Source organism: Atractosteus spatula, chromosome 5 (genome assembly GCF_055471065.1).
Source record: "Atractosteus spatula isolate fAtrSpa1 chromosome 5, fAtrSpa1.hap1, whole genome shotgun sequence".
In the NCBI taxonomy this organism is placed as follows: Eukaryota; Metazoa; Chordata; class Actinopteri; order Semionotiformes; family Lepisosteidae; genus Atractosteus; species Atractosteus spatula.
This window is the reverse complement of record NC_142710.1, coordinates 23,107,330-23,129,889: the sequence shown is the minus strand read 5'-3', so window position 1 is coordinate 23,129,889 and position 22,560 is coordinate 23,107,330. Positions and strand designations below refer to the sequence as shown.

At 33.7% G+C, this 22,560-nt stretch overlaps 1 protein-coding gene across 1 annotated transcript in view; it reads right to left on the bottom strand.

Moving 5' to 3' along the window:
• Positions 1 to 11,094: 11,094 nt before the first annotated feature.
• Positions 11,095 to 22,560, bottom strand: part of tcerg1l (transcription elongation regulator 1 like) — a 96,628-nt gene continuing 85,162 nt past the window's right edge. Inside the window, exons 9-14 of the mRNA XM_088916410.1 lie at positions 19,759 to 19,913; positions 17,386 to 17,455; positions 15,723 to 15,855; positions 14,351 to 14,440; positions 13,603 to 13,721; positions 11,095 to 12,091 (exon numbers count right to left, since the gene is read on the bottom strand). Of these exons, the coding sequence (XP_088772536.1) occupies positions 11,935 to 12,091; positions 13,603 to 13,721; positions 14,351 to 14,440; positions 15,723 to 15,855; positions 17,386 to 17,455; positions 19,759 to 19,913 (724 nt within the window). The 3' untranslated portion in view covers positions 11,095 to 11,934. The remainder of the gene's footprint in view (positions 12,092 to 13,602; positions 13,722 to 14,350; positions 14,441 to 15,722; positions 15,856 to 17,385; positions 17,456 to 19,758; positions 19,914 to 22,560) is intronic.

Sequence of the window (22,560 nt, the reverse complement as noted above, 5' to 3'; positions counted from 1 at the left end):
ACTAGACCACTATTTTTAAAGTAATGTGAAAAATAATATTTATGATTTCATTAAAGAGAAAAACATGCAGTGTATGATCATTATCTCAAAGAAAGACATTGTTGGATGAGTTTAAAGCAATCACATATATCCATTGTTTTTATTGAACAATACTATAAGCTTCACATTCCCACAATAAAGATATCATGTTCATATATGTATAATGAATAACTGTATAATGAAACATTAATAATGCTTCTTAGGAAATTTCAAGCAGTTTGATTGAATAGCAGTCCATCAGATTACAGAAACTGATTAAACTTTAATAAAACAACATACACTACATATTCACTTATTTTGTCTGTGTCTTATTTTAAAATGAAATTTTATGCAATGTTTATTGCTTTTATCCTTTATAAATTTATTGGCCCATCTTGCTTTAGAGATCCAGGGGAATTATTTTAGTTGTATATCCTACAACAGAGCTAATATTGTTATAGATACAACAAATGTTTCAAGGTCCCTACAAATGCATCCCAAAACTTCAATACTACAAAATTGACATTTTATTTATTGTACAGTATGTCATAATAATTGAAACCATGAATCACAATTTATTTTTCTTACAGAATTTCTCCACAGCCACTGCACTACAACCTCTAAAAGCGCATTATAGTTATCTTCACATCATGTCACATAACATACTATATACTTGTACTATACTTGCCCAGGTGGGTAGCAGCTCGCAGCTGTCTGTTGCCCCAGGAAACATTCCAATGAGTGATCGCGTTTGTCCCAAGGTCATCACAACATACTCAAGCCATTTTCCAATGCATTCCTCATGCATTGTTTTCAATCCGTCATCCAATTAATCATTGATCATGGCCTCCTAAAAACCCCCTATATCTGAATTGGATTCATAACTCTATTCTCCTCCCCACTGAGAGCTGATGTGCGGTGAGTGTATATCCTACAACAGAGCTAATATTGTTATAGCTACACTATGCACACTATGGCTGCCATCACATTATCCAGGTGGGTGCTGCACATTGTTAGTGGTGGTGAGGGGTCCCCATTACCTGTTAAGCTGACACTTTGAGTGAAGCATCCAGAAAAGCTCTACTGTATATAAGGGTAGGGAATTATTATTATTAAATTCTCCCTATTTAAAACACATTAGGCCATTGGAAAGGTGCTCTGACATTGAGTTTCTTCAGGAAGTGCTGCACTCCACTCTGTCCCAGTAAGTTTCCTGATCTAATGGCATCTTCCCGTAACCGTGTCTGTAGTTTCCACAATTCTTTCACGCTGTCTGCCAAAACTCAACTCCATTCCTGTTCTTCCTCAGCTGTCTCCAGTGAGTCCCGAATACCTTCAACATCTTTCTCCTGAGCCAACAAAGATCACCAAGTCCCTGCAACTGGATTCCTGCCTGTCAGTTTCAACTAGCCGTGGAACAACAGTATTATCTTTTAGAGACTGTAACCAAGATTTTATAGAAATCATGAGTTCAAACCTTAGTTTGAGGGAAAGCCTTAGTTTAAAGTATCTTTATATCAATAACTCAGTTCCTATTAGAGTCATAGTAGTGGTGTAAGATTTTTGTTGTTCCATACAAATCTATTAATATTCCTATTCTCCCTGCCTCATAAAGAGTTTTGTAGGAATAATTTCATAGAAGTCCACTATTCTTTTTTCAGAGAGGAAAATGTTTGAAATATAAACCTTGTGAGCCTTAATAAAATGCAAACATTTCTAGCTGAGTGCAATGGTGTATTTTTTGCCAAGACATTTTCTCTACAATACAATCTTGTATTTATGCCTTCAGTATACAAAATCAAATAGTGCTGGGTGGCGAAGCAGAATCGCTCTGACAGTTTCTAAAAATTGTTCCATAAAAAAGACTCATGGTACTGTACATGATCTCAGCACAGTATTCTTGTTCCCTTTTCTAGTCTTCTGTATCTGATCATACTAACAAATAATTGATTATTAATGATTCAAACATATTTAAGTAACAAAGACAAATTAGGTTTAATTTAAAATAATATATGCAAATAATGTCACACAGTACTACTTCCATTTCAGGTCAAGGTGATCTTTACCATTTCCCTTGTGAGATATTTTGAGTTGAGAAGTGTCCTAAATAGGCAGTAAAAAATTACATTGGCATCTGAAGGAAATATAATGATGTTAAAGTTGAGGAAGGATGATTATGCAAGAGTAATGCCATATAGTACTGCTGGGAGCAGAATACATTTAAATAAAATTTATAGGGGCTTTCCTATGTTATTAAAATGATCATAAATGTCTTACTACAAAGGCTGAGAGTATCTTCATTTTCTTCTTTTCCAGCACTAAAATTATTGTATTTCATATGAAAAGGCTAAAAAAATATAATTATATATTTTTTAAATTAATTAAACATATTTAACTACTTTACAGTATATAACCAGGAAGAGTTTTATATATGTATAACATTTTACAGATTCAAAGCACAAGTACAATTGGTAGTTTGACCAAAAGATCTCAAACCCTGTGACTAATGACCAGGTGGTGTCATAATTTTGACAAACTGTACTTGCATTTTGCAGATTTCAAAAGCAGTATTTGATGATGACTTTTCACTACCTCCTGAGAAGCAGGAAGACTGTGTCAAAGGGCACTTTGTTTTGGCGAGTCAAAATGTTAAATTAATCATGGTGTGCATTATAGTTTCATTTATTATATTATATTATCAGAACAGATAATGAGCATTTATGTGACTATTACTATAGCTTTTCTGTGAGATCCCTCAGCAAAAGAAACAGAGAGAAATGCAATTATTAATATTTTATTTTAAGAACTTGAACTACCACTATTCTGCATGAACTCTCATTTCAGTTCCTTACCATACCCTGCTATTTACCTGTTTTAGTTCACAGCTTTACTCCCTTTCTTCATCTACATTTCTCTTTTTGAATACTTATTTTGATGTCTTCTGTTGTTTTCTTTTTGCATGCATGCTCTTGCTTTCTCTTCTCTCTATGGGTTCTTTTGTTCGCTTCTGCATAGTCGTTATTTACTCTATAACCACTCTTCCTTTTAGTTGGTGCATTTAAATTCCCTCATATCATTCCTTTATTTCCCATCTTTTCCACATTCTGGCTCATTTTGTTCCTTAAGAGTTTCAGATGTTTTATATTTTAGCATTTTAATTTTCTCCTCCGTTTCATCTCTTATCCTTTGGTGACAGGTCACATTTCACTCTTAAATTAAAAGGTATATGGCTATACAGTAATTAAATTTTCTATTTCTTATTTCAATGCAGAGCTTGAAAGCAGTCAGATGTCACTATAATTATTACTTTTAATCTTTAAGATGCAAAATACTAAACCATCCATCAATTATGACATAGTAACTAGTTGACGGTAAGGGTTGTGGCAACTCAGAACCTACTGTATGCTATAAGTATTGAATATACTCACATTAACACATGAAGAAAGAGACACCATGCAAACAAACAATGGTCATACCATGGTCCAGCAAATACTAAATAATTTTTGTTAAACAGTGATTGCATGGAAGGAAATACATGAATACCTACTTCTGCTCTCATTTTGTGTCCAGCATCTCCAATTCTTTAAAACTGATAGGTATGAAATTGAAAGATTGCAGAACTATGGTTGATGTGTAAAAAATGTTAACGTTCTGGACACACATGCAACCAACCACAAGAACCAATGTGATGTCATTCAACAGTACAGTGTTATACAGTAGCTGTTATCTATGATTGCTCTAATAAAATGGCAGTGATGACAGTCCTGTTGATTCACATACTGTATGAATAAGGATAGTTAAAACACTAGGGCAATTCTCCACAAGCTTTTGCATTTGAATATCAGGAAAATCAAGAATTTACAGGTACAGTAGACACAGTAAAAACCTATGATAAGGAGAGCAATTACAATATGAACATATTATCAGGGACCAGTACGTGGCAAATTCAGACCCTGTGAGGGGTTGGAGTAAAGGGTAGAGAGAGAGTGTCCCGTAACCGAAGTCCAAACCGTTAGACAGTTCCGTGGTCAGAAGGAGGGCAGAGATCCGTAAACAGAAGAGTCAAGTCCGATAACCAATTCCGATCCGTAAAACAGGTCCGTAGTCGGTGGGAATGCAAAATCCGTAATCCAAGGTAGCGAGACAATCAAGCGGCGAGAAAGGTTTAGCTCAGGCGAGTAGAACTCAAAAGTGAGCATGGAGAGGTGCGGTAGAAAAAAAAGGGAAAAAGAGGTTGGATAATGGGTTAATTGCGGTGAACAGAGCGCATTGGAATGTGGTGGCGAGTGCGTGGTTGTGTGGAGACTCTGACACGTACAACACATCATTAAATTAGCTGCATTTGTTATTATCATGTAAACGTATCAGTATTCATCTGAGATGAATCTATACTATCATTTTCTTACCTTGTACTTAAATATTGTAATTTTATTTTTTTCCAGGAGTTTAAAGCAAAAAATATCTCCATATTGTTTAATAGCAATCAGTCTCATATTGCAATAAATCTGGTGATCACAACATCATGATATTGCTACTGTACCTTGCCTAATTGCATTATATACTGTACTCCCATGTCCTTAGGCATCTACTGTATATCTTTCAGTAGCTTCTGTGTACCTAACTTTATTATTGCCCTGTGTATACAGGCCACTTATACACATTATAGGGTGCATCCAATAAAGGGGGAACAGCTTAAATACAGCAGGACAGTTGCCTGTCACTGCCTGTATGGTTGTGTTACAAAATTGCATCATATACTGTACAGTACCTCGGTCCTGATCATGCTACATGCATTGTTGAGGACAACACTGTGTGTGCTACACGTGCTCCATTTTAGCTTTGCATTCACATGTATTTGGCATCTTAATTCACAGGACAGCTGTTACCCACCTCAGTATCCATGCTCAGTGATCTGGGACCCCTCAGCCCAGATCTGGGCTCCCCTTTTTTTAAGTGTTCCAGGGCAGCTCTACTAGCCAGACCAGACCTGTTTTTAGCCTTATTTGTCATATACTGTACAGTAGGCTTTGGTTCACAGACCTATGGCAGCTTCTCAATGGTCTGCCTTGACAGATTCTTTTTCAAGGTCATATCAGGTTAAAGGTACACTTTGTCACGAAAAAGTGCCCCTGCGCTAGAATGTGTATTGGCTTTAGGCTTGTTGCTAGCCATTCTAAGTACGCTCCAGAGGGCGCCTTGTATGAACCAGCTCTACTTGTAGAAATGACAGCTGTTCCAGTGTGGAAAAGTGCCAATTGTTAATTCCCCAATTGCAGTGATTTTTTGTGTGTGCTACTTTATAATTTCAGTTTAAACATATTGCATAATTGCTGCATGTTTCAAATGTTCTTACATGATACTGTATAACATGCACATAGTTGTTAAGAGGTTATAGTGACAATGTTTCTTTGAAAAGATGGAATGATGTATAAACTCCTTTCCATGATTGCTTGGAGGTATGCAAGAATTATCTGGATGGATAAAAAATTCATCCCACATATGAACAATTTACTATATTGAGTAATACAGTTTAAGGATGGAACATTATGCAAAATTTGAAATTATACAGCATATTATAATAGTTGCTAATATGAGTATCACTTAAGAGGGGCACATTAGCCCAAAATGTTTACAAAGCTCTAAAAGTAAAGCATTTAATGCAATATTCCAGTGAACACAGGAAAACTATTTTTCTTTAATTAACAATCCTGTTGTAAATTTTAAATAATCCAAATATGACATTTCAGCACTGTATTTTATTAGAAATGAAATATAGAGATAATTATTGTGTATCTTCTGAAGGTACTTTAAACTTGGCAGGAATAGGATTTTAAAAGTTATTATCAACCATAGCTTTTATTACCAATTGGCAGCAGATCCAAATATTTCTTACCATCAGGATAATGCCTGGCTGGGGAGTTAGTCTGCAAAACACTACAAACTTTAACATCTGCCCATCTGTCACTTCAGATTCCTGCAATTATGTTTTATTCTTGAGGCTTTACCACAAACAATCCCCACCCTTTTAAAATATAAATATTTATACACATTTTTCATATACTAAAAACAAAACAAGAATTTTTTTTTAGTAAGTAAATTGAATTCACAGCTGTCTCAAAAGATTTTAGAAACAGCACCAATTAATACATAAGTATTACAAATTCTATGTCATAATAATCACATGTAGTTTTTAAAAAGGTAATAGTCTATAAAGCCTATATTTTTCATTTGGGTACAAAACAAATCCATTCCTCATTAGTTTTGTGATTTTTCCAAATGTTGTATTGCACTTTATATACAGTATATCATCCACAACCTTTACTGTCAGGTATTCCTTGTCATAACTGTCACCTACTGTATATGTTTATGAAGGTAAAAGTCTATAGAAAACTATTTACTTAAACTAACATCTATCATGATTAACTATTATCATAAAGCAAAGTGGCTAAAATCCTGTAAATTATTGCCATAGCATTGTATTCTTCATGAAGGAGAAAAAAGTGAACAGAATAGTGAAAAGTGACAGCCAAAAGTGTATACTTCTGTCTTGATCTGCTTTCTGGTAGCAAAGCATCTGATCTTCTATATTTATTGTTGGTATTTCTCTAGCTGGTTAGTTTGCAGAATATAGTTGTATTTCTTCATTTTAGGACTTTTTTACTGTTAACAGAAGTCTTCAGCAGTGACCATATTCCTGGGAATACCAGCATCAATATCATTATTTTGATGGCTATGTGGACAGCTTTTCTGTTCATTACATCTTAAGCTTCATATCCTACAATAATGACATGTAGGTTTGGGGCTTCCCAAACATCCCAGACATCCCAAGTAATGTGTCATTCTCAAAAATAGTTTGACATTTCCTCTTAGACTCAATTTGACAATGCGAAAATAACTATACAGGAGGGACTTTCTCTTGGTTACACTGTAAACAATTAATCATTCAGAAATACCAAAAATGTGAATTGTGTAATTTCCATAATAGGACATTTTTAAATTTAATATATTCTGTAATTCATGCTGTGACCTGTCAATTGCACATGATCGAAAAACAGAACACATTGATGTCAACTTGATTATTAGTATCTTAAATTTGTAGGAAGGCATTCATTAAAAATAAAATTAAGGTCTTGAGTGCTCCTAACTTTAAATTTTAAAATGCAAAAAATAACACTGTTCTAGTTTTGATTTTATGAATACAATTGTGATGCCACTAGAGGTGCTGTCATGGAGGGGTGGTACTGTAGGAAGTGTGTCCTAGACTTCACAAAGCTTTTTGTCATCAAAATGGTGGAATGAGTGTAATGATGTAAAACACCCAGCAGATGGTGCACAACAAACAAGGCATAGATGTTCTACCTTCATTAAGGAATGCAAGTTGAGTCCTGGGCAAGAGATGTGGTGACTGTCCTGCATCTGAGAAAATGAAAAAATGCAACTACTTCACTAACGCCTGCTGCTTGTGAGGATGAACTAAAAGTTTTTTCCAATTAAGCAGTGAGAACTATGAGCACCAAGCCAACTATGAGCACTCACTCAAATATGAACTGTTTGATGGAAGTACAACCAGGGAACAAACACCTATCCTAATAAATGGAAAGAAACAGATTGAAGAAAAAGAGACACACTGTTAAATTAAAAGTAGAAAGGACTTATTCTTTTCACAATGGGACAGTTTTTTGCTACTCCCCTGTATTGAAATTTAGTCTAAATAGGAATATTTCTAGAAGCTGATTTTTTTTTTTATTGATGGAACTTTATTTCTCATTTAATAAACTTTTGTGTATTAACAGTTCAAAAGAATTGAGGGTGCTTTTGTTGTAAAGGCCCCACTGATATTATGGCCTGCAGGTGACAGCACCCCCTGCAGCAACACACAATATAAAAAATATTACTGACTTCAGTGACTCTTTTAGTTTAAGAAAGTGAAATTGTACTTTTATAGTACCTACTGTACCATGTATTAATGTAAAGAACAAGTCATATACTGTATACTGTACAAAGTGGAATCTGGTCTTAAATAAAGTGCAGTTGCTCAAAGGGCGTTCTTGATGCCTAGGAGATAGTAAAAAAAACATGAACTGTACTGTTTGGTTTTGCTCGAGAACACCTGATTAAAACAGGGAAAATGTGGCTTCTTTGTACTGAGAATATTTACATAAGATATGCACACAAAGAAATAATTTGTTGTCAGGTGTTACCTTCTATGAATGCTACAAAGGCTGTTATAGAATAAGCACATTAACCATTTCACATTAAAAGCAGGATTCTGTGTGTAAAAGGGCTGGGATATACTTTGTTTCATTATTTCATGTGTAAATAAAGCTTACTGTATCATTAAATTCTCATGTTTGGCTGTTTTATTTTCTCTTTATTTACTACTAATGTGTAGTGTACTTTTTACAATAACAGATTCTTTTTTTCAATTATTTTCAGGACAAATGTGAAAGTTTTGATACCTAGTCTTGAACGTTTTGTTTCAGGTATCCAACCAACAGTAACATTCTGTTTCTGGTGCTGCACAGCCCCTGAGCTCTCTGATATCAGCTTTAATCCCTTGTCACACAAAGATTTAAGCTTATTTCCATGCTGTAACTAATCAATAGGCACAGGGTCTTCTTTATCTGCTAAGTCTCCTGGTACTAAGAAGCTAGTTATCTTTCTGCTCCTCCCCTTTCACACTGCTTCTTAAAAGGCCTTTCTCCAATTTAGATGTAGTGCATCAAGATTTCCTTTAATTTATTTATCTCAATTCAGCCCAATGGGGATAGTGGGATTTATTCTTCCATATTGATCAAAGTTTCAAAGCTGTAAAAGAACATGGAGATGCATCTTTGCTTGAAGTATGTAAATAAAATACTTTATTTCAGCTAGCTTGGTCTAAAATGTGTTTTAAATAATTCTTTTAAATTTGTTTTTTTATCAAGTAATATTCTTCACTTGTGACATAAGGTTGCTACTAAAAGGGTTATTATAATCAAACACGGCAGCTAAGCATACTCTTTTTATAGTTTCAAGTTGATAGAGCACTTACAGCCAAACAGCAGAATTACTGGGAAATTCCACCACCATGGCGAAGATAGCCTGTGAATCTTGCAGGTTATATGTAATTGGTTGAAAATGTTTAATGGGCTATTGGTGGAGGCATAGTAAATTACTAATAAAAATGACCAGGTTCATTATATCGTGTGCAGTTTAGAATTTTTAATCTGTTTCCAACTGGTTTGGATTGTGTTCACTTTGAAGAAAAACAAAACATAAGGCAAATTCAGATTTCCACTGCATATTAGTTATGTCTCTTGTCTAATATTCATATGTCTGTTTTAAAGCCTATGAAAATGTAAAAGAACTATTTTATTTCAATAAAGACATGGCCCTATGTGGAATTCTTCTAGGCTTTAGTCATTCCTTCAGGACGAAAGTGGTTACTAGGAAATCAAAAGATCCTATGGCCTTCAGCTGGCTTCATTAACTGAAATTTCAATGAGACTTGAAGTAACTGAAAATGTTCAAAAATTGAACAATGGTGTAGAAACTGCATTGTAAACGTGTTTTATAAAATAAGGAGATTTCTATGATAATAGTTCATGTTTCAACACAAAAGATACCAAAGTTCTTCAAATATAGAAGAGGATTTATTTCATCCACCAGTGACACATGGCAGCCATTTTGCACCAGCATCCCCACTACACAGCGGATCATTGGGAAAACAAATTAAGGGGGAACATTAGTTAGACTAGATTGTGTAAGCACAAAGTAGAATTTACTCAGGACACTGGAATAAGCACCTCTTCTCTTACAAACTGTTGTGGGATCTTTAATGACAATGTAGCGTAATTAGGACCAGTGTTTTAGTATCTAATCAAAGGAGGGTACCACATACAGTAGTAGAAATTGTAATTTAGAAATTTTGTTTAAGAGGGCATCAACCTTGCTTAGTGTCCAAGTTTTGAATAAATCAGGCTACAAGGTGGTAATGCATTATACTGTATAGTATTTCCTTGCCTTGACTGCTATTAAAGCAAATCTGTGTACTAAGTAAAGCGGTTTCTCAATTCAATACTTTTTAAAAACATGATGTGCAGCATTATTAACCTACTGTAGTATGAATTAGTTATTTTAGTGTCACCAAAAGAGGCATTTTACTTTGTTTAATTTATTGCTGGTGAACATTGATCAACAGATCTGAGATCAGATTCCCATCCAGGAATGTAATATTAAAAATGATAAAATAGGAAAAAATAAAAATAAAATAAAATAAAAAATATAAGAAACTTAGCAAGTTTCCTCTTAATTAAAAGGTTGAGCTTTTTGTCATTTATGGTACATGTACTGTGCCCAAAAGCCCTTAGAGTAATCCCGATTGGCAGCTTCATTCAAACCTTTCAGCACACTATTACAGCCTAAAGAATACAGTGAAATGAACTGTATACCATGTGGTTTTTCATCAATCTGACCACTGCAGTCATTCTCTGCACTAAGCAGTTTATACTCTGCTTCAAAATTGTACTGATATTGAAACGGAACTCCCCTTACTGAATTTATATTAAACTTTATAAGAAAATGTAAGACATCAAAAACACATTGGCTGTGTTTTTTACTTTACATGTGAGCTACTGTAGATGTTAAATGTCATCTGAATGAGATCACTCCTTGCCCAGATCAATGTTCAATATTCAATGATCAGTGAAAGCAAACCTTGCTGTAGTTCTATTACAGTTTGCACACATCCTTAGTTTTTTTCACATATTTTTTCATATCATCTGGAAATGCTTTATTTATTATTATCCTGCTAAATTAAAGACTCATGTCATCCGTGGTCAGTTGTGAAGGAATGTTTCATTAATAATAGGCTAAATCATTGTTTGAACAAGGAATTATTGAACACCTTGATTTTTTGCACACAAAGTACCTTAACATTCTAGATAAGAACCCATACAATAATCACCATGTTTGTTATCCAGTACAAGTCACAACATATTTTGGTTCCAAAAGGTCCTTGGGAGATTATTCACTGCTTTTATTTTTACAAGCTGCCAGTATCCACAAAAAACTTCACATTTTAATTTAAAATAAATTGAAACTTATTTTATTAATAAAAGACAACAATAACTTATATCATACTTGGTAGCTGAACAAACAAACCAACCACTGCAAAATCAAAACAATATTACAAGTCCATTTTTAGAATCTTAACAATCCCTTTCTATATAATATACACATAGTGATGTTGAGCACATGTATGGCCATTGTCATGACTGTTTTTTTTTTTATCCACTCAATAAAGATAATGCCAAACATGGATAATAGCTGGTCACAATATCATGATTTTGTTTAAACAACAATGCACTTATAGACAACAACATTTGAAGATCCATCAATATACAATACCTTCAGCTGAACTCATTGATGCTGCAGAGATATTTACTGTCAAATATTTAAAATATGAACAGGTTTTCTTACTTCCAAATCTAGAGTGGATTATACAGTATATGTGTACTTATTGATAGGCATTAAAAATGCAACAAATGGTATTAGTTCTAATATTCATTTTTTACATGTTCAACGTCTATCAGTATATATTACAATTTGCATAACTGGTGCCATAATTCAAATGATTTCACTGTGATATGAATGAATAAAACACTGACCTTTTAAAAAGAGCTTCAATATGAAACAGATTTAATCTCTGAGAACTTGTTTACTTCATATTATAAGAATGGCTTCACACATTAGCCTTATAAAACTGAAAATTGGGAATTTTAAAGAAGTATGAAAGAACTGTATTCCACTGGATTCCTCTGCAGTATTGACACTGGAATATTGATCAGAATTTTACAAAATAGACGATCTGATGTAGTGGTCGGCAATCCTTTCACAGTATTTGGAATTGTTTATTGCAAAGCCGATGCCTTTTCATCTCATCTTCCTCAGCCTCAGTCTATTTTCCTTATCTCGTTTTTTCAGAGCATTTACAAACTGATTGAAGAAATGTTCCTGGTCTTTCTTTTTCTGTACTTGCTTGAAACGGTGGTCTCTGCCGTACTTCTCAGAAAATTCCTTGAAAGTAGACCTACAAGGAAAATCAATTCAAGATACATGAAATTAAATGTCATATGATACATTTTGTTTTTAAAATTGTTTATGTGGCTGATATTGATCAGTGTATTTAATTTTTTTTATTTGAAATCTGCTCATTTTTGTTCCTGATTCTACTCTTTATCATCCAACAATTCTGTTCACTTCACTGTTCTCAATCCTAGACATTCTTGAGTATAGAGAATGAATATTTTGCTTCCATTCTGGAAATCAGTTCACTTTCTGTTACCTGAGGTGCTGCATTTATTTTGTATTTTCGCTGAGAACATTCAAGACTTTATATATATTTCATAGCAAATATGTAATCAATCATGTAGGCCACAGCTGTCCAATACTGATCCTTGAGGGCCAACGTGTCTGTAGATTTTCCACTCAGCCCTTAATGACCTAAGTCATTTCTTACTGGCTTAATTGGACTATTGTCACCACTTCTCACTGCTCTTTAGGAACTGCTGCTGTTAAGAGACCTAGAAACTTGCAACCACACTGGCCCTCCAGACTCCAGGATTGGACACAAAATAAGTATAAAATCAATTAAAATATAATTTATTCATTATTTATATAATATGATTTATTATTTTTTAAAGTATTTAATGAAACGTTTGGCAAAACTGGTGTTAAACACAACAATACAGCACACAAAAACACTGGTTGAGTGACTTTGTTCTATTGTAATCCTATTTGTAGTACTTTAAATGCAGAGCCTATCCCCGACAATTTAAAAGGTAATTGATAGTGAGGGAAAATAAGTTGAAGGGGCAATTTCTACATTTTAGTCTTAGCTGCTTGTGTCTCACTTGATGAGAAACAAAGGAAAAACCACACAGCATCACTAGCTCCACAGCACACAATTCTGCTTTGGTTTAATAAACAATCCCACTGACACCCTATACTATTAATATGCTCAATGAATACATGTATCACAAGGTAACAGCTACACAGATGACTCAGGATCAATGGATGTTGGAGATATTTCTGTTAATGGAAAATAAATCTATGCTTGCATATTCCTACTGTCTCTCAAGCTGACAGTAAACAATTCACAGTATCCTACAAAATCTCTCACCATTGCATGTTTTAACAATACCGGCCAAATTAATTATTGGCTTTTCCTTCTGCTTCTGATACTCTAGCGAATCATGTTTCTTTTTTTGTGTTAGCAATTTAAAAAATACTGTAGATTAAAAACCTATTGGATATGAAATTATGTTCAAATATTTAAAGTAACTATGTACATCTACAGATAGATAAGGAACATGTTTAATTAATTTAGATGATGAAATAAAAAGTTCCCTTTTCTGGATTTTTCTTTTTCTTTTATTTACATGACAGATTATACATTTCAAATAATTTAATTTCTCCTTGAAGTAAGCAAAGTAAAAAAATAAATCTATCATTTTAAAAAGTGTTTTATTTAAATAATCTAACGAAGGTATGATACATCTTGAATATCAACATATTTTTCATTGTACATTGCTCATTTACCTGGATGTTATTTTTGATTCCTCAAGAAGTTTCCGAAATTCCTCTTTGGCCTGCTGTAATTTACTCTTTTTCTCCTTATATTCCTCTTTTATTCTTGTTTTAACAAATTGTTCAAACACCTAAGACACAAGAATATACAAAACAGACACATATTTAGCTCTCTACCTGTGCCCATTAAGCATCTTTCCATATATAAAAATAAAGACAATATATATATATATTTAAAGTGTAAGAGCCCATATATGTAAAAGCAGATGGACAGCTGGATAGATATGATTCTATTTCAGCAGCCACAGACAGCAGTTTCTCCTTTAATGGTTCATATGATTGATATGCTGTATGTGATATTTACAGTTTACTTTGACTTCACTCATCTGTTCACATCTATCTGCTTCCTTTGTTATTAAATGGCCGGAGCTAATTAACATACATTCCTAGAAATCATGCTGACTGTTCTTAACAAGACAGCATAAACCTGAAAGGTGTTTCTTGTAAGATTAAATTCAATAGACAAAAAGTATGGTAAAACAGAAAATGTTAATCCCCAGTGTGACAGCTGAGTAAACTATTTAACAAATATTATTGAAGGAAGCTGTGTGGGAATATAAGATATTAGACCCTTGGTTACATTCGCAGGACATTAATAAGTCAGAGAAAAAAAGTCATGGGGATTACAAATCACTGAAATCAAAAACAGCATTACAAGGGAAAGGTTCATTTTTAATAATGTTTTTCTTTCATTTTGTACCTGTTTTCGTTCCTCTGAACCCAGCAGGAGATAGCGAGGATCAAATACTATTTTATGTAATTCCTTTTCCCAAGTGGAAAAAGCAGATACCTAGAATAGAAAAAAGGAAAATTATGTTTTTTTTCCTGAACTGATACTTTTATCAATCAAAAATAAGTCAAGTAAATGTGTAAAAAAGATTTAACATTACCACATCTATTATATTATATAACTATATATCTGGAAATGAACTTATTATAATGTAAAGATGACTGGTGGCTTACAATGGAGTTGTCTAATTTCTTTTTTCCATATGTGAGACATTAAAATCTTATTTGATTGACCACCATTTTTGTTGCATTATGGTTTGCACAGTGCATGTTGGAACTCTGAAATGTTGGATTGAATCTGGTGCATTGACCAATGTCATGTCAACGCTTGAATACTAGTTAAACCAAATGATAACTGTCAAAGAGGGCATTTTTTGACAATAATGAATTAATGAATGACATCCTTTTTCAGTCTGTGTAATGTTTTCATTACATGGTGAACTACAGCATTTTTATAAATATTTTTGAATATTTAATTAACTATGTATTTATATTGGTAATATAACAAATTAGTTTTGCACAGTTGATTTATAAAGTATGAGTGAAGAAGAGTTCAGTTGCAATGAAGGGCGAGCTACCACAAGCATCTTTCATAGTTAAGAAATCCATAGATTTTAATCTGTTTTCATTATAATTAATTTGCTTGATGCACATCAGCTCAACTATGATTGGCATCTTTGCATTACCTCAAACTAATAATAGGAGAAAAGGACTAAGCTGCTAGGAGGCTTCTTATTCACACAGTTTGAAATGAGCATGAACTGAAATCCTACAAAAGATGAATTCTGCAATCCTTGGGATGAAGTGTTTGAATGATAGAAGCATTTAGATTTACAAAGCAATTGAATAAAAGACAACCAAGAATGACAAAGAAATGTGAAATGGTGCAATGCCATAGTTAGACCTTATGTGCAGTTTTCAGTTATGGGCACAACATCATAAGAAATTGTCTTTGAGAAAACTGATTATAAAATACTTTTTATAGTCTTAGTAAAAGATGGTTAAGTGTTGACATACAGTACACATTTCTAAAAATTACACATTGATAATTACTTACTATTTAAATATTTACTATTTTAGATAAACAAAGCTTTCAAAAAACAAATCTACTGCACAATGCAGTGAATTCTTTGTTCTTATGTTTAAACTATTACAACTTTACAAGATAGTCAGCTTCAACACCTTCAGAAACATGTGGTGGGTTGAATAATGACTAGAATAAACAGTCTTTATCTCCTATAAAAATAAAAAAGACATACTTTAAACAATGAATATAGCCTTACCCCTCTTTCTAGAAGCATATCTCTGAAGTGAGTGATGCGTACTTCTAAAGGAAGAATTGTTCGGTGAGGTGATATTTTGGCAGACTTCTCTTCTAAATCATTTTCCTGATTAGATTGCGCAGGTTCTTCAATTCTTATAAAAACAAAAAAACATCATTAGGAACTTTCATAGTGGCACTGAGAGAATTCTACAAAATCGACACTTTATATATCTTTGATATATATATAAATATAAAAATATAAATATAAATATATCTTTGTTTGCATATAAATATTTTAGTGTAAATACAAAAGGTAGTGAAAATAGCAGTCAATATATTACATCATTTATGGCTATATCTAAATGAGATTTGCAATATGAAGAATTTGAAGACTTGTTTAAAATAAAAACAACTAATATAACACACTACAAAAATATATGAGTAGCTACAGTACAGAACCTAGAGAAAGCAGCTGGATTTGTCATTTATTTGACAAGCTTCTATTTTTAGACAGGTATCAGAGGTTATGGCATCAAGCTGAGAAGGCAGATGGTAAATAATAACTGAAGTGCCAAGAAAATACTTCATCTAAGAATCCTGGAATGCTACAAGGGCTAAGGTTAATTATATATTCTTTGAAAATATAAAGGTGGTAAAATATGCTATGATGGATTAAACTCATTTAAGAAAGTCTCCAGGGTAAACTATATGTGTTTCATATTATATCTGTAAATGAGACACTCCATAACATTTCTTTACTCAGAAAGGGTACAGCTTCACTCCTTTGGAACAGCAGGCTCTGCTCTAAATTGAAAACTTTCTTCTAATATGTATGGTACAGTATAGGGCAAATAAGAAATTACATTTTCTAAGTGACAAAGCACTAAGGAAAATATTACTGATAATATTACTGGTAAGATCTTGATTGGACCAGTTGCAAAAGGTGATGATTTTGTAAAACTTTTGGAATTTAGATGAACTGCTTGTAAAGTGTACGTGAACTATTTATGCTTAACGATAATCCTATTTCTGTGAAAAACATTAATGAACAATAAAAACTGAAAATGTAATATTTTATATGTTAATTGTGAGATGGTATACAGTACATGATGTTTCTATCAACATGGAAGAAAGAAATATGCAGATACTGTACTATCTTGGCTATCTTGGATACTCCAGTTGTGATAAAAATCCATTTTTGAGTTTAACGAATAAAGGAATATTTCATTAGTTACTCAATTTAGTTGTTATTTATACAAGGTACTTATCAGGTGCTGTATAAAAGAGATCTATAAATCCTGAATTTGGTATTCCTGATTTAAAGTATCCTAAATTTTAGGACTTGCATTTCAACCTTTTAGCCTGATTTTGTCAGAATTCAGAAACTAAGCAATGATGGGAATGGCCAGTATTTGGATTGGAGATTTTTAAAGAATCCTGGCTGCAGCTCTAAGTGGTGCTGGTGGAGGTCTATTTTGTCAAGATCCCATTGCACTGTTTGTAAGAAGATGGTTTTAACCCTGGTATTCTGGCTTCCACTCTATCTTTGCACAAACTGGTCTCCCTTTAATTCAACTGGTGAAGCACTTTCTTACTTCTCCACCTGATGTTCAGAGGCTCCTGTGCATTATATTATATATTAGTTATGTTACCACAGCAAATGCAGTAACTACTGTACATACTTGTTCCTTTTTGTTTTTGCACTGTGATCCTCACTCTCATCATCTGGTTGAGAATAAGAGCATTCATCCGCTGAAACAATTGAACAGGGATACATAAACAAATAGAAGACATATTATGAAATATAATATGGCAAAAATGACAAAGTATAAAGTGAAATGTTCTTCACCTTTTTCTAAATACTGTATATACAGTACATATAATGTATTATACACAGTATATATGTCCATCATACAAAAAAAACTAAAAAAATATATTTCTGAGCTTTGCCATAATATGTGCCTTTGGCTCAGTGCTGTTTCCAGAACACAGAAAACATTCTGAACATTTTTTGCTCATAACCATGTTAATTATTTCAATAAATAGCTATTTTATTTAGTGGTGGTCCTTATGTGTAGAAATATAGAAATCTCATTCAAATCCTGGTGCACATTTTTCTGCATTCAGCACTGTAGCTTTCATATGCAGGCTCCCAGCAGATCAAAGTGTGGTCAATTAAATAGAGCTGTCCATTTCTAAACTATTCCTCTGAGATGTTTAGCTTACTTAGTTTATGTGGCAGCTATCTGTTTGCATGAACAACAGATAGAAATTCTTACTCGTTCCTTATTGCAGGTTCTCATACCATTTTATGTTTAAGATCAGTAAGTGAAAAGATCACCTCATGTGAAATAAATGTAAAGGTGCTATTGAAAGGGTTGGAGTGGATGAAATAGAATGTGTCAGCCTTTCCACTGTGAAAGGTAAAGGTAAAGGTTTATAAAACCAAAATCACACTACAATAAAATGGAGTTACAGTATCGCCAATTGTGTTAGAACATATTTTAAACAAGTAGCTTGAAATAAATGGCTAATACATAATTGCCATGTGTTTTATTTTTCCCCAACAATTAACGGTTTTAAAACTGAGTGTTGGGGTTAAGCTTATTTTTTATTGTTCCCTTGATAATTTTCTCTAGAAAATTATTTCCATCCATTTCATTACCACAATGGACATTTGAGTTATTCAAAAACAAAAGAATAAGCTAATGAGCTGTAATTAACATGTATGCTTTACAATTTAAATTTTGTGTCTGTAATTCTTATATTTAATTTCACAACCTTATCATTATTTCCATCAAAAATTCAAATGAATCTGTAGCCTGTCTCAATAGTAAAAAAAAATCATTTTTCTTTTTTTATTTTGGCACCTATTTAAAACAACCATAAAATGAAGGATATTTAGAAAAAAAAGAATTAGAAAAGCTGAAATACGTACCCCTATTGGGGATGTACAGCGTTAGAAAGATAATGCAGTAGTCTACTTTATCTTCAACATTATTCTTAATCTCAAATAACCCCTAGTGTATAGAAAATAGACTAAAGCCTTAAGTATTTGGCTCCTATGAGATAATGTTACTGTTGTGTTGTTCTTATCAACACTTATTTTCCACTCTTTGTCCTTGTTCATTCTTGATGAAGCCTGTCACAAGTTATTGAATCATGCATTGCTAGATGAATCCTTCAACAGAAAATGCATTTTGGAAAACTTTCTGTTTGAATAGTTCAGATACTTTAGGTCATCTAAATATAATCAGCCAGTAATTGGAATACAACTAAATCAATAAAAAAATTTAACAATGATTCTCCAGGGAAAACCAGTAGAGCAGATAAATAAATCCCCAGCAAGATTAAGAGTACTTCAATATTTATACAGCCTATCAAGCCAAATAAGTTATTAAGTCCTAATCTTTATGAACTCTAGTTAAAAAGTTGAAACAATCTGAAATAAAACAGCCCTGTTTAAAAATAATCAAAATGTTTTATATATTAATTAATTAAAAAGTGGATATTACCCACTTCAAGTTACCCACTTCAAGTTAATGATCTGGAGTGATTTAATTTTATACTGTGAAAGAGTTAAATATATTGTATACAGTATATAATTGTGAAGTATGTAGTATCTGGAAGTTTTGTCCTTTACAGAATGTGGTCTGAAAGATCCTTCTCTGAGTTCATTTTGAACATTTGCCAACACATCATTTGTTCCAAATTGCCAAGCACTGTTTTCCTGTTTTTTGTATCTGAATAAAATGTTAACTGTTGCTTAGTTTTCATATTATACTATTACTGATAAACAGAATTACTTAAATAAGAAGCTTTCAATGTATACATCTAAATTAGTACTATATTTAACACTGACATACATTTGGAATTAGTGTACAATTATAAAGGTATTGCTCATAAAGTATTAGGTTTTCAACAAAAAAAAATCCGATCATCAGGGCATCATATTCTAAGTTGAAAACTTTAATTGTCAGATAATTCTTCTGCATTCCACAATACCAATGTCCTTCCTGCTAAATAAAGTCTAACTGACTCAGGATCTGTCTTACTTGATAGTGATTCCTTTTTACGTTTGTGTGGGGGATCTTCAATAATTTTGTTGAGATCTCCACGACCTTTTAAGTCCATAGGCTTCTCCCATACAGACAGTTGCATTGTGGGATTAAAGAAGAAGACTCGGTCATCTCCAGTCCAGACAACACACCTATATACAGTATAAAAAACACAAAACTGTGATGATGGAAGCACATTAGATCTTCCAATAGTGAGTTGCTAACCGAAATACAGTATACCAGTGTAATTAAGCACATGCAGAACTAAAACACGTACTATTCAGGGGATAAATCTTAATACTTGTTACTAGAAAATATAGTTTGTTCTTCATTCTTGTCAATTCAGATTGACTAGAGTGAAGAAAAGTTTTGGAAAACATCACACAGATGTAGACTTGCCCATGGGTGAGTATACAGCTGACAGCAGTCGCAATCTTCTGCAATGCTGTAAGTTTGCAAGTACAGTATGCATACTGTAGCTAATGTGAGATGTTAGATTCTGAGAATGGCCACAGTCAGTTGTCATAGATGCAATGAGTTGATCTATGTAGAACACATTAACAAAAAAAAAATTCTTTGGGATGAAAAATAAAAGGACTAAGTAAATGAAAAAAAACATCTAAAAGTGAAGTAAATATAATATTAAAAATAACCTAATATAGAACTGAAGATCAAAAGGGTATAACTATGACTGCTTTTAACTACAGCGAAGAAGAGTGTTAAACATAATTACCAATTTTCAAGTAAAAATGTTTTGACAGCCATGGCTCAGCTTTGTAGATCTTATGAAGTGTCATAAATATTTCCATTTCCAACTAATAGTACTGTATATTACTAGAAAAACAATGCAGTTATTATATATATATATTTCCATCCTACAGGATGATCCATCCATTAGGGCCCTCTTTTCTGACCGCCCCATCATCTCATATCGCCGACCACCTAATCTGCGTAACCTTCTTGTTCACAGCTCCCTTGACCGCCCTCAGCAACCATCCACACCAGGCACTTTCCCTTGCAACAGAGCTCGCTGTATCACCTGCAAGTACACATCTAACACCACACTCATTCAGGGCCCCTCAGGACAATTCCAGATCACCCAGATGGCATCTTGTACCTCCAGCAACCTTATTTACTGTATCTCTTGCAGTAAATGCCCAGCCATCTGCATTGGAGAAACAGGAAGGAGACTCGGAGACCGCTTCAGAGAACATGTTAGGGCTGTGAAGATTAAAGATCTCTCCAAACCCATTGTTTCCCATTTCACCTCTGATGGCCATGACCACTCTAATCTCTCTGTCTGTGTTCTCAAAGATGGTTTTCCAAACTAATACATCAGAAAGACTACAGAAACCGAAATTATCCTGCAGCTAGGATCACACCTTCCCCCTTCTCTTAACGACAGACCACTTTTCTTCTAAATTCTCTCAATTCATTGAAGGTTTCATTTCACACCTCTCTACACCTATTCTGACTCCACACCTCTTGATTGGCCTCTCTTTCTGTCCCCTGCTCCCGCCTCTCACTCCTCCTCTCTCCCAGCTTTTGTTCTCCCGCTACATTACCTTTGCTTACTGCCTTGTCTTTTTCACACCTGAAGAAGGCTTCACAGCCGAAATGTTGTGTTTTCTTTCTCCCTTTTTTTCAGCATGGAATAAACCTATGACTTGTTCCTTTGCAGCCTACGCATGCTGACGTAGCCACCCACCTGAACTTATATATATACAGTATACAGTATATGTCATTTTACATATTTGTTTCAGTATTACACAGCAAAATAAGAGTTAATAAGTGTGAAATTGTTACAAAAACATTTAGACAAGGAAGGAGACATGGCTGTATAAAAATACTTCACTCTGGTGTTCCCCATGGAGAAATTGACAACTTGCCTCATGATGAGCAAAGACAAAACTTTAAATATTATTAGCATAGAAGTGTTACTGTACATGTATTTGTAAGACACATAAACAGATTTCCAGGTAATGTGAGGTATACTACCAGTTGTAGTTAAGGAAACAAGGGATGTTATCCATCATAACATAGCAGCTGTGTCAAAGCTGTTTTTCACATAATTTGACAGATGATTGTATGGCTTTTCTGTTACCAAACTTAATCTTCCCACAGTCATATCATTACGCAGTTATGGGGAGACTGTAACCTAAAGCCTCTCTCTTTCCAGTGCATGTGTTCTTCAGTACCGGATACCCTACTTCCTGTAATACCCTGGATATTTCTAACCAGGAACCTTACTTTGTGTGAATCTCCTCCAATATTATATAATGTCATGTCTGTTTACCCTCCTAAGGATACTCTTAGCTAGTTACTGAGGTCAGGACTCTGAATATCTTCAATGATAAACCATAAAAGGTTTCTTTGTTACCCATCTTACTCCACCAAAGAAATCAAAATACTCATTTGTATTTTTAAACTCTTTTCTCTTGGATTCCCGGACTCAAGTATCTATATCTTACCCCACCTCGGCATGCTATAACTCTTCGAATCAGCACCTATTGTTATACAATCCTAACTAACTGAAATCTCCTCCGAGGTTAGTTAGGTATTATTAATTTCCCTTCTTGATGCCACTCAGCTACTACTGAGAACAGGGGAGAATCAGTTTTCTTTTGTTACCACGTTCAGAGGAGTAGTGTTGTAACCACATCACACTGCAAGAGGACTTATCCACTAAAGGATCCATTGGCCCTTTGCTCATGGACTTTGAGCTTCAGGATGCCAACAGTTGTCTCCAGTATACAGTGAAATTGCGAGTGAGTAACATTTCTCTTCTGAAGGGAATTA